General features: G+C 44.8%; 1 protein-coding gene across 1 annotated transcript; it reads right to left on the minus strand.

The window, feature by feature from the left end:
* Positions 1–1,711: 1,711 nt before the first annotated feature.
* STEEP1 (STING1 ER exit protein 1) lies at positions 1,712–9,760 on the minus strand. Its single transcript, XM_006115420.5, has 7 exons — positions 9,530–9,760; positions 7,967–8,084; positions 6,564–6,605; positions 5,347–5,485; positions 4,723–4,812; positions 3,204–3,296; positions 1,712–2,224 (listed from the first exon to the last, which is right to left on the minus strand). Exons 1-7 carry the CDS (start codon positions 9,651–9,653, stop codon positions 2,162–2,164), a joined length of 669 nt encoding a protein of 222 aa, XP_006115482.1. The 5' UTR covers positions 9,654–9,760; the 3' UTR covers positions 1,712–2,161.
* Positions 9,761–12,849: the final 3,089 nt, after the last annotated feature.

Here is a 12,849-nt window from a genome sequence, read left to right on the forward strand (position 1 = left end):
CCAAGCTCCCAGCCCAATCTGGTAGGCAGAGAATGAGGAGGACATGGAGGGCTTTCATAAACTGTACTTTAACTCCAAAAGAGACACATTTAGCTCTTGAGCCACGGTTTGACCACTCCGTTATTAGACAGATCTTTATCCACAAGAGGAATTCAGAGCTGCAGCTGGGCGCTGGCTGGTCCTTTGAAAGTCAAAGCTAGGAGAAAAGGCCATTTCCCTGTGCTGTGCTGCTAATGTTGGCTGAGAATGAAGAAGTTAATCATGAAGGGAAAAACATCACAAATGACTATTATTAGCAGCTGATTTTTAACTCAGCCGTCTTTTCTCAAACTTTATTTATTCTAGTGGATTTAATACAATTAGTGAAAACTTGTGCATACAACAGCATATTCATGTGTGCACACATATCCCAGGGAAGTAACAATGGTCATTTTATGTTCTTCCAGAAAAAGGTCCTGAAATCATTTCTTTGTATTCACTCAACAGGACTTTTAACTGATTTAAGCCGGAGCAGGCTCATGCTCCATGTTTTGGGCCAATCGTATAAAATTCAGTATCGCAGCTGACATCATTAACCCCACTCTACTGTATATTTGAGAGAGTCTGAGCATCTGTCCTTCCATCTGTTCAAGAACTCTTCCTAAATGGTGAGAGCTAGGACCACCAAATTTGGTGTGTAATTTCCTCTTATCATAATGTAAAGCAAGGTTGGGGTTTGGTTGTGCCAGGACAATGGGATGAGCACGAAATGTGACTGTTTCTCATTAAGCATGGAGGGAGGGCTATGATAGGAGGGACAGTAATGCTCCCAACTGATCACAGGGAGTAGTAACTGCCCCATGGGCTGGCCAGTGCAGCCTTGGTGAATGGCACGGCGGGCAGCTGCCCCAGCTGTGTGCTGCAATGGGTCCGTGGTGAGGCTGTCCCTGCTGAGTTGGCCTCAGCGTGGCCACAGTTCCAGCTCTGTCAGTCGCTATGGGGCTGCGTGAAAGGCGGGCTGCTCTGGCAGCTGGGGCTAGGGCCACGTGGAGGACGGCTACAGCCAAGGAGAAGTTCCCAGGTGCTTCCACCAGCTCAGCCAGCAGGCACACACAGGGACCTGCCACCGCCCAGCTGCGCTGAGCCCACACTCAGGAACCCTTTGGCGGGGTGGCTGGGGCTGAGCAGGAGCTGCCACTATCCAGGCAGCTGGGGTGGGGTGAGGGTACAAGCTCTGTGAGCTGGTGTCAGTGCCCTGCCACTTTCAGCCCAGCCCCTCCCCAGCTTGGTCCCCTCTTTCGTTCGCGCTCCTCACCCCCTTCTCCATCTTCCCCTGGTTCCCTTATTGTGTGCGTACAGATGCAATGTAAAATAATTGATTTAAAGCAGTCCTGTGTTATAATGAATTTGCAAATAAATCAATTACCATAATGCAAATGTTTCTATACCTGTCCGCCAAAAGTTTTGAGGTTGCTGGTCTGCGGTATAAAAAAGGCTGGGAACCATTGTCCGAAATGGCTTGTTTTCAAAAGTGCTGGGAGTTTACAAAGACACGCTTCTGCCCAATTGTGTTGCATCATGGGACCTTGTCTGTTCAGGGAAGATTTTCAGTTAGCAAACATGTTGAAGATTTGTATAGATTATTGCCATTCCAGCATGGGTAGGTGAGAATTCCCTTTGTACATACTGCATGATTTGAATAATTAAAAAAAAATAAGAATATGAAAACAACTTACTTTGTAAGGATTTATTTGCTGTACAGTTAGATTATTGCTTTACCTACACATCTAAAGTATTTATTGGAATTTATGTACACCTGAAAATAACTCACTGATCTTATGTAACGGTGCAGTAAATCCATGCACGCATCTGGTGGAATGTTCCTCCTGGAACAGTTGTTACCCCAAACGTCCAGCTATTAGAGGTAAGACACTTGGAGATGCACAGAAATGTAATTAAAAAAATCTTTGAAGTCCTTCAGTGTATTAAAACACCAGAGATCAAAGTACAGCCGCTATTACCCTGTTACCTTCCGAGCTGGTTTCAATGCAGAATTCTTAAAAGTAGTACTTAGGGTCTGCAGAACTGACTGAAATCTCTGTTGGAATCTCAGAAGCTGATGTTGGTTTTCTTCTCTCTCCAAATATTCAGCTGACTGAGCATGATCTGATGGGGGTTCCTCTTATTTGAACTGATTATCTATCAGGGTTCCTTTCATCTTGGCTTTCTTGGCTTCCAGCTCAGCCTGATTAGAAAAATTGGGACAAAATGAAAACACTACACAAGACATCACAAGTAGCTTTCTCTTCAGCACTCTGAGATTATGATCTTCTGGGCTGAGCATTACTAATGCAGCATGCAGCCACTTGTCATCTGGGTAAAGAACGAAATGCTTCAAGTCTCTTCATTTCACTACCCTCTGTTTCTGGGTGCAAATCAGAAGGTGGATTACAATCTTTGCAGCCCCAAATGGTTTCATATTATTTATTTAAGAGGTAATTTCACACCTTATATCATGCACTGCCAAGGAGGTGAGCTAAATAGAAGTTGGAGATGGAAAAGATTTACCAGACTATATAAGCCTGTAGCCATAGTTAAGATCAGCTGGGATGTCCTTACTGTTGGTTTCTAGGTTAATCTTTCCAGAGCTACCGTATTGGCAGGCTCTCCTCTCTGCAACTTGCTCCCTTGGGTAGTCTACGCTAAAGCCCAGGGTTGGAAGGCTGAGAAATAATGTGTAAGGCACCTTCTGTTGCTCAAGTTTTGAGGTAATTTCCCCCAGCTGTAATCTGACCATTCGTGGGTTAGCTGGCTCCAGAGGCTGCTCTGGTTGCACCAATGTCTTACAAACTATCCTTTTTGAGTAGGTCAATGAATAATTTTCTGTGCCCTTCAGTTGTAAAGGACTAGAGAAAAATCTCTGTACAGTTTTCTCTAAGGATGGGTAGGAGAGGTAAGGTAAGGCGATGTGTAAGCTCCTTATGGTGTTAGACAACTTGGGGAGAGGGGGAACCTGCAATAATAGTGTAGATTTTCTTTAAGCGATTTGTATTTTTAACTTAAATTGGGAAAAAACAAATAATAAATAATTTTTATGTTTAAGAACCCCCACCTCCAAAACATCATGTGAATTCTGTAAACCTCACTCTGGTGCTTTTATATATTAGACACCCTATAAAAGATACAGTTGCAGCAACAGTGCACTGAAAACAAAACAGACTTACCAGTTCCTGCAGCCTCCTCTTGCTCATGCCTTTGCGTTCTAGCTGCTTTTCAATCACTTTTGCATTCTGTGCATAAGAATCTGCAATCTCTCGCTGTAAAAAATACAAAGCTGCTGAGTTATACACTGAAGCAGTGCAGTTCTCGCTGAGTCAGCTGATAAATGAGACAGGCAGATTCAATTTCCAGCAGAATATAACATTAGTGACAATGGGAGCACTACTTAAGCTTAGTGTGAGGCCTGCCCCTGTGTAAACATCCCCATTGTGCAATAATGTTTCTGTATATTTCTACAGTGGCTTTTTCCTCACAAAAAATCTCAAAATGCTCAGATAGGCAAACTCTAAAGTGAGAATTTTTCCTGCTACTGAAATGCAGCATGCATTTCTAGGGTGTCGCATGCCCTCTGCTTAAAATGCATCAAAACAGCAGCTTAGAACAGGAAGTAAAGTATCACTGTCGCAAGTCCCTGGCCAACTTAAATCACCACTATGCTGTTCTGGCTAGCACAAGCAAAATCAATCAAGGTTGACATGTTGTGTGTGCTCTGAACCAGATTATAGCAGACACAGTGCAGGGCCAATCATAAGGGCTAAAAGATGCTGTGTTACCAGATGGCAGACCATTAAATGCTACCATATGAGGAGACTGTCACCTAAACGTTTTAATATGTTAATTACCTGGTTATCTGAGTATATCTGACTTGGATTAGGGATGTTACCTATAGTTGTGTAAACAATTAACTGATAAACCTGGGCTAATCGGTTAATGCTAATGATATGCACACTCTCCCCCTCTTGCTGCCTTTGTAACAGAAGCAGCAGTGCAAAGGTGGGGGAGGGCAGGAGGAATGCCAGAGCAGCCTCTGTCTGCAGTGGGCTTGGGCTTGCAGAGAACAGAGGCTGTTCGTGGGATGGCAGAATAGCCTCTGTTCACAGGGAGCTCAAGCCCTGCATGGACAGTGGCTGCCACCTCGCACTGCTGCCTCTGTATTAAAAGAAGCAGTGCAGAATGGCTGGGGGCTCCCCAGGAGTGGGTCCGGGAGCGCACTGGCTGCTAGTCCACCTCCAGGGACTACTGAATAATTGTATAACTGCTAATATTTGGTGTGGATACACAATTATTACATTAGATGGCATCCAACATCCCTACTTGAGACTCACCCATTCATTTCAACTATGAGGACTGCAGAATGACAAGACAGGAGAGGTAGAAATGAGGTCACAATTGCCCGCAAACTGTTGTGCAGAAGGAAAAATAAACTAAAAAGCTCTCAGAGCAGAGAAGCAGACAGTGCTGAGAGGACAGCTACCACATGGTAACTCAGTAGCATTAGTTAGCTTGTCCTAGAAGATTTAAAATGGCCATCTCACTAGAACTAGTAGGATGATCCATGCCTACAGCACGAATCTTTTTAGCCACAGCAAAGTTTAGGTCACCAGATGTTACAGTGAAGAGCTTAGATTTGGTGTCCCAACAAAATCCCCAGGTAACCCACTAGCATTAGCAACGAAAACTCACTGCTTCAATCTCTTCCTCCTCTTCGTCAATAGTGGAGACTGTGACTGAACTGAACTTGCCCATGTCCTTCGTCCGTTTGGTCATCATCACCTAGGTAATGAACAAAACATTTTGCTTTAGTTTAGTGCACTCTAGTGTCACCAATAACTTTACTCCATAGCTTTGAACACTTGTTCTGTAAATCTGTACTGGTAAGTAAGGCCCTTTATGTGAAGCACTGTAAAATTAACTGCGTGGATTTGCTGGAACTTAGATGATCCAGTTCTTGGAATCAATGTGCTTAATTAATATCAAGAACTGGAGAAAAGATAATATTCAAGTGATGAGCCTGAGATGTTTACAAATGGATCTTGGTTGTTTAGGCCACTGATCTAACAGGGCCAGGGATCTCTCCTTATCCTTATTCCTCCCTCCTCTGGTTTCAGAAACTCAGTATTAGTCTTCCTTAGCAGAAACTGAGTGCAGTCAACACCACTATTTCAGGCCAACCAAAAGAAATTAATAGTAGACGTCCCACGGGCCAGGCACTCTAGTAGATACAGCCAAGATCTGTTAGGTCATTTTGTTCATCCATATCCTTTTGAAAGGGAAAAATAGCTTTGAAACTCATCTAAGCCTAATTACCTTTTTGGGAGGCTCTTGTTTCTGAGTGTATATGTTTGTTTTCCCAAAACCCTGTCCAAACTTGACCACAGCTCCATCCACAATGAAAGTAACCGGGGCATTCTTCTGCTGGTGCTGGTAGAAGAGCAAAAGTCCACACCTGAAAAAAGTAACATCTACTGGTAAAAGAGTGCAGATCTTAGTCTCATGTTCGATGCCTTTGTTGCAGTTTATTTACCAAATGGACTTTAAAACAAGCCCTATACCGCATGTAGCTAAGTGACCATCTAGCTAATTTAGCTTTCTTGGACCAGCTGCAACTTCTTTTTCACATAACTGGTCGTCCAAGAAGGGTACAAATAAATCATAGACCAAACATTAGAATGTCAACAACTGAAGTGGCACAAATATGCATTTTAACAAAAGCTCATTTTATAATATCGTTGCCTCACATAGGAGTATTGGTAAAAGGTTGGTCTTTACATTCTGGCCTCAGCTACAAGACTAGTATCAGGGTTATAAAATGTCAATACCCCTATCACACCACACAAGTTAAAAATCTCCTTTCTCTAGCAGTCACTCTTATGAGAAGAAATGTTATTTCCAAGGGGGTTTGACAATCAATGGAAAGTAAAAGACAAGCATCTATTATGTCAGGGATGGGCAAGATAGATCTTGTGGGCTGAATCTCGCCTGCCAAGCCACTGGATCTGGCCCACAGACCACCCTGCCAGGACCCTCAAGGGAGGACGGCTCCATGTGGCTCTCTGCTCTGGAGGGAGGGAGAGGTTCTGTGTGATCTTCCTACCCCCAGCCCAATCCTCAGCTCCCAGCCAAAGCCTGCTTCTGGCACTCCAGCCCCTCTTCCCTCCCCCCAGGTCACTAACCAAACTCTGCACCCTCTGCCCCAGGTCACAATTTCCTCCCGTACTCTGTATCCCCTCCTAAACGCCTCCCCTAAGCCAGAATCCTCTCTTGCACCCATCCTCCCTCCCTGACCCAGGTCACAACCCCCTCCTAAACCCAAATTCCTTCTCAGACCTCACACCATCTCCTGCACCCCTGTCTCTTATCCATGTGCCCTTCTGCACCCAACTTCCATCCTAGACCCCACATCTCAGCCACAGAAAAATGCAGCCCTGGACCACTTTCCAAAATCTTGGGAGCAGCCCCCCACCAAAAATTACTAGCCACCCTTGTCTTATGTTATAATGACGTTTTGCTCTGCTGACACTTACTTCCCACACTTCTTCCTGTACTGCCGTTCAATTCCTTCAGGTCTAGGGGAGAAAGAGAGAGTTTACAGAAAAATGGAAAGGCTCTAGCTATTAAGGAGAGGAATGCATTAGAAACACCTAAGAATACAAAATAATTCTGGAAGAGCAACGAGATAATACCTTGGGGGGCTGTGTATACTTAACAGGTTTGTAATGCATTAGGAGCCCGTAAAGGAGGAACAGTAGTCTCATGCTGGACACCAGCTAAGAGAGACATGGAAGCAGGAGGACCATGAATGGAGCATAAAACTAGAATCACTGTAGAAGAAGAGAAGTCAGGAAAACACACATCACAGTGACAGACCATAGTGTAGTAGTATTAGGACCAGAGCAAAAATACCTTTTTTTAAAAAGGGGTTTAAAGGAAATTTTTTTCAAGAAAGTCTTCCTACCTTGATTTTATCCCTGATGAACATTCAACATCCTTCCTTACTTGAGCTGCTGTCCTGTTTTGTCTTAGGGCTTGTCCTTATAAACACTTAGCTCACAGCAAACTGAGATCCAAATCTATCCCACACTAGCCTGCCATGCACAAACAGGCTCTGTGGACACTGCCACCCTGCTATGAAAATAATGTAGAGCCAAGTGCACCTCAGAACTTTCACTGCACAGCAGCAGGGCCTGCATGGACAATTTGTGAAGGTCGGACTACTATGGACAGATTCACACACTAGCTTGTTACAACATAACTGTCCATCAGATAAGCCTTTAATCCTCTCTCTGAGACTACAAATTCTTTGGGTCAGAGAATGTGTGTCAGTTTGTGGCATGCCCTAAGGGGCTGTGTACATGTGTATAATAAGATGTTTAATATTAATGTTCCCTGGGTCACATTTAGCAATATTAGAAAGCAGGAGTGCTGCAATTTACCTAAAATCCAAAGCGATGAAAACAAAATAGAGAGTCCTTTCTGCCAATTAGGCTGCACTTTAGCCTGTCAATTCTGTACTGCAGTAACCACCAGCATGCTATAAAAGGCTCTCCATGGCCTCCTTTTATCAGAAATCTTCTTAGAAGCTGCTCACTTCACATTCGATAGTTTGGCTTCATGTCTGATTTTGTTGTGGTCATAAAAATCAAGACCAGGTTGTATTTTTTTTAAATTTAATTATTTTTTTCCTCTGGTAAACAGGGAAGAGAATTAGCATTTAGATGGCATTCCTTATCATGTAGCTTACGTGGGGCCTTAAACTATTTGACTATATCTTTTAATACCAATAACTGAGCTAATGACACTGTTACAACTTTAGATTTAATAGTAGTCAGGTTACCTGTTGTAGGAGTTATTTTCATTCAAAAAATTAGAAGCACAGTGAAACTGTCACAGCAACTGGCAAGGGAGCCAGGGGACAATGATTTCCTACCTTCTGAGATACACATTTTCCTCCTCCTCTGTATTACAGAATTTATGGGCATGTTTGGCCGCATCAATCACCCGAGCTCTGTCTCGAGGCCTCATGGGCAGCTTTTCCAGCTGACAGTCTGCAGAAGTGAAGGGAGAGGCTGTTATAAAATGAAGTTTCAGCCCCATTGCTGAGAGAGGGAGTTTCAGGAGTGCTCATCTGAGATGAGGAGACAGAAACTTTGAAGGGTCATTTTTTTCCATTTGGTGAATATTCAGTGACTTTCCTTCATCACACATTAGCTTATTATCCTCCAACATTATGAAACAGCCAGACAACAGCACTGATCCACTGTCAGGTTTCTACATGATCTTCTTATGACATAAATGTTTGATGGTTTATTAATCCATCTGAACAAAGTCCAGACACAGAAGAGTGCCCAAAACTTCTCCTTTCAACCCACTTAGCCAAGGTACTTGATGGTCTCTGGACTAAGCAATCTCTTCCTCTTCTCAGCTGCAGATTCATCATAACCAAGCATAATTAAGCAGGTAGAGAGTAGGGGGGGGGGGGGAGAGAAGGAGAAAGGGAGGCTCCTAGCACTAAGGATGCTAAAATGCTTTTATTTAGATAAATATGTAACTGATGGAAATTTCAGTGCTTACAAATTTACACATGTGGGGGGAGATGGAGGCTTCCATGGAGCCACCTTCCCCTCCTCCCCCACTGCTACCTCTGTCTGAAACATAAGAGTGGGCAGGAGGGGGAGGCCTGCCCCCACCCAGCACTGTTGCCTCTGTATCAGATGCATCAGCGTGTGTGGGAGCTGCATGTAATCATGCTTGTTAACCAATGAGCCCAGGCTCATCGGTTAACTGGGTACACATTCACATCCCTACCCAACACAAGAATTTAAGAAACATTGAATGCCAAGAGTGATGCTGGACCCAGAGTGATGCTGGACAGTGGTGACAAAACTTAGCAATAAGTTTACTTGACCATTCTAAGCACTGAACAAGCATTAGGCCCAGAGAACTGAAGTGCCTGGCTGAAATTAGTAAAAGATGAGTGGATGAGCAAGAAGCTCCTGTTTCCTTCTGCTACGATCACAGCAGGCTATCATCCCTTGACACTCCAAGAGCCTCAGAATTTAGCCTCACAGCATCCCCAAGCATCTAAGGCAGCTTTATCTGTCTCACTTTGCAGATGGGAAACTAACATGCAGGGGAAGTGACATGTCCAAGGCCAGGAAGGAAGAGACGGCAGAGGCAGGAATAAAGGCCCAAAGGCAGATCAGCTTCCTGCTCGGATTTTTCCCAGGGACCAGACTGTCGGGGGGGAGCACGCTGGCTCAGCGGGTGCATCACAGGCACATTCTGTGGGAATCTTCCCGGTCCTCAAGGAGGCCCAACATCCCCGCCCACCTGTGCCCCACAAACTGACCGACAGAAAGACACCCCACACCCAGCTGCCATCCCAGACTCTGGCCTTCAGGGATCTATAGGGACCCACCGAGCTAAGACTGGGGTCCCTTCGTCCCTGCCCCTTTCCCCCAGACCCCAGCTACCCCCTCCCCCGGCTCACCCAGCACCAGCACCATCTGGCCGCACAGACAGTAGTAAACGTGCAGCGGCTTCTCTCCATCATCGTACTCCTCGCGGTCCCGGGTGTCGGAGCAGACCACGGAGCGGGACACCACCTTGGGCATGGCGGCGCCGGGCGGGGCTGGCCTAGCAGAGGCCCTGCCCCTCGGCCTACGACGCGCCGGGCCGCCGCGGGGCGGAGCTAAGCGCTGCTGGGGGCGCCCTGGGCTGGTGTAAACGGCGGGGTGGGGGCGGTGAACGCGGAGCGGAGCTGGCCTGCTCTAGAATTGTAAAGGGGGGGGGGCCTGTTGCCCTGGGTAACATTTGCCGGGGGGTTCTAGAATGGAAAACACTGGGGCGTCCTGAGACTGCGCTAGTGTAGACTGTGTTGCGAAGGGGGCATGGCATGTACTGGGGAGCGTTTACACGGGGTGGCACGCCCCAGAAAGGGGTGCAGCATGATGTGTTAGAGAGGGAACATATGCATGGGCTGGCAGTAGCTCAGGGGTACAACACGCTGTACCAAACGTCTCAGAAGGGTAGCGGTGTTAGTCTGCAACTTTACAAACAATGAGTAGTGTGGCACCTTAGAGTCTAACAAAATATATATACATAGAGAGAGAAAGAGAGAGAGAGAGAGAGAGAGAGTATATATATATCATGAGCTGGCTTGGGCAAAACCCACAGAAAATTATACATCTATTTCTATAGATAAATATAGCTAGATACAGTTAGTCTCTGTGGGTATGCCTACACAGCAACATTATTTCAAAATAATTAGTGTTATTTTTAAATAACTAAGTCCTCTACACAGCAGGCAGAAATACTGTCAAGCTGGAGGACTTCTTACTCCGACTCCCATAACCCTCATTGTACGAGGAGTAAGGGAAGTTGGAGGAAGAGTGCTCTATTTCGAAATAAGTGCTGGGTAGACGCTCTCAATTTCAAAATGAGCTATTTCGACTTAAGCTATGCAATTGACATAGCTCAATCTGCATAGTTTATTTTGAGTTAAGCCCTGCTGTGTAGACTCACCCTTTAAGGCTATGTCTACACTGGAGGCTTCTTGTGCAAGGAGTCTTGCGCAAGAAAATGTCCACACTGCCATGTGCGCGCTGTGCTTTTGCGCAAGAGCACCCATGGCAGTGTGGACACTCTCTTGCACAAGAAAGCTCTAATGGCCATTTTAGCCATAGGGTTTTCTTGCGCAAGAAATCCCTGCTGAACGTCCACACTGCCCCTTTATGCAAGAGCTCCTGCGCAAGAGGGCTTACACCTGTTAAGAAAGAACGTAGCTCTTGCGCAAGAAGCCCTCTCTTACCACCCTGTACTGTAAATTTCCTTGTGCAAGAGCAGGTTGGCAGTGTGAATGCTCTGAGGATTCTTGTGCAAGATCAGCCATACTTGTGCAAGAAGCTGCAAGTGTAGACATAGCCTAAGAGTACTCTACACAGCAGGGCTAAAGCCGAAACAGACTACGCAATTTGAGCTATGTCAATTGCGTAACTTAATATGAAATAGCTTATTTTAGATTTTGGCACAGTCTACACAGAAGGAAGTCCGAGAGAGCACTCTTCCTCCAGCTTCCCTTACTCCTCATAAAATAAAGGTTATAGGAATTGGAGTAAGAAGTCCTCCAGCTCAACATTATTTTGACATTGTCGAAAAAACTGCTTGTAGTGTAGACATGGACTATGCTATTTTGGAATATCATCAGTTATTCTGAAATAACACTGCTATGTAGACATATCCTAAGGTGCTACAGGACTACTTGTTTTTACTGTAGTAAAGCGGTTGCTCTGACTTGTGTATTTTACATAGCATAACATGTGTTTTGGATTTCTCTCTGCCCTGCTAGCATAGCCCCTGTGGTGAAGGATGCTGCAACTTCTCTGTTCTACACTTGCAGAAAAGGAGCTCTACAAAGGCAACAATGGGAATTGGGAACCAACTCCAGTTATTTTTAATGGGAAATGGGCGTGTGATTACTTTAGGTGCTTTTGAAAATTCCAAGACTGCTTTGAATATTGTATAGAAGCAGTTTAACCCAGATTTTTGTTAGTCTCTAAGGTGCCACAGGGCTACCAGATTTTAACGTGTGTATACTAGTACAGTGTATATCTTAATGCTGAAAAGATCACTTTATTGTATACTACTTTCCCCTGTCTGTCAGTTTCCTTATCTGTAAAATGGGAATTATGCTATTTGCCTGTCTTCTCCACAGAGGTATTGTGAAGTTAATTAGTAAAGCACTTTGGGAATCAAATAGTCAAACAGAGATAATCACATGAATAGCCGATAAAAAATATCCAGTGTTATAATTTACTGGCAATAAAAGCTTTGGAAGTGATATTAAGCCTTGTATTGCAGGTCTTAAGTCAATCTCTGATTATTAGAGTTTAGGATGAGATGTAGGTGGGGAGAGCAGAACAGATTATCCCATATATACTTACTGCAGGGTTCTTATGCCATCCTCTGAAGCATCTGGTTCTGGCCACTGTCAGAGATAAGATCTTGGGCCAGATGGATTGCTGATCTATTCCAGTATAACAATTTCTACTATTCCTATCAGTCTCAGGTAACAGGCTCTATATACTGCAAGTGCAAAATGTTTGAGACTCAAAACGGAAAAAAGTATTTAATTAAAAATGCTAGAGCCTTATGGTGGCTCAGAATACTATGAAATATATGGAAACTACAAGATAAGGATATTAAAGCCTGTTTTCTCTAAGGACTGTCCTTTGATTCCAGTGTTTACAGACTTTTTTTTGGAGACAGAAAATATATGCGGGAAAGTAAGGTCCTTTCCTCCAAAAAGTTCCATGATGGTGCAAGTACCTACTCACACCAAACTTACTGCGGTGTAGATCTAGCCTAGGAGATTTACCCAGTGTTGCGCAGGTCCTTAACTCAAGTAAGTTTTGTTTTTCTTCATTTAAATCATAGTTCAGGGGCGGGGAGGGCGGAATAGGGATTCAGTATGAAGAATGCCCCAGGGAGAGAGAACAACCCCAGCTCTCTCTCATCACAGCAGCTTGGAGCCAAGTAAGAAGTGCCTGTCCATGGCCACTGCAGCTCCAGAGGGCACAGCTGGGGGAGGGGTAGACATCCCCTGACTAGGGGACAGACAGACACACAGAGAAACAGACAAACTCTCTGAAATATATAGTAGATACCTGTCCCTTTCTCCACCACTGCCCCCACTGGCCTAATACGGTTATAGCTGCCCTGACACCATCTCTGCTCTTTGCTGCCCCCATATGGTCATTCTGCAGTATAACTCCCTCCTGCCAGACACCTTCCTTTCCATTTTATGAGAAA

Source organism: Pelodiscus sinensis, chromosome 13 (assembly GCF_052426305.1).
Source record: "Pelodiscus sinensis isolate ZL-2025 chromosome 13, ASM5242630v1, whole genome shotgun sequence".
Lineage (NCBI taxonomy): Eukaryota > Metazoa > Chordata > Testudines > Trionychidae > Pelodiscus > Pelodiscus sinensis.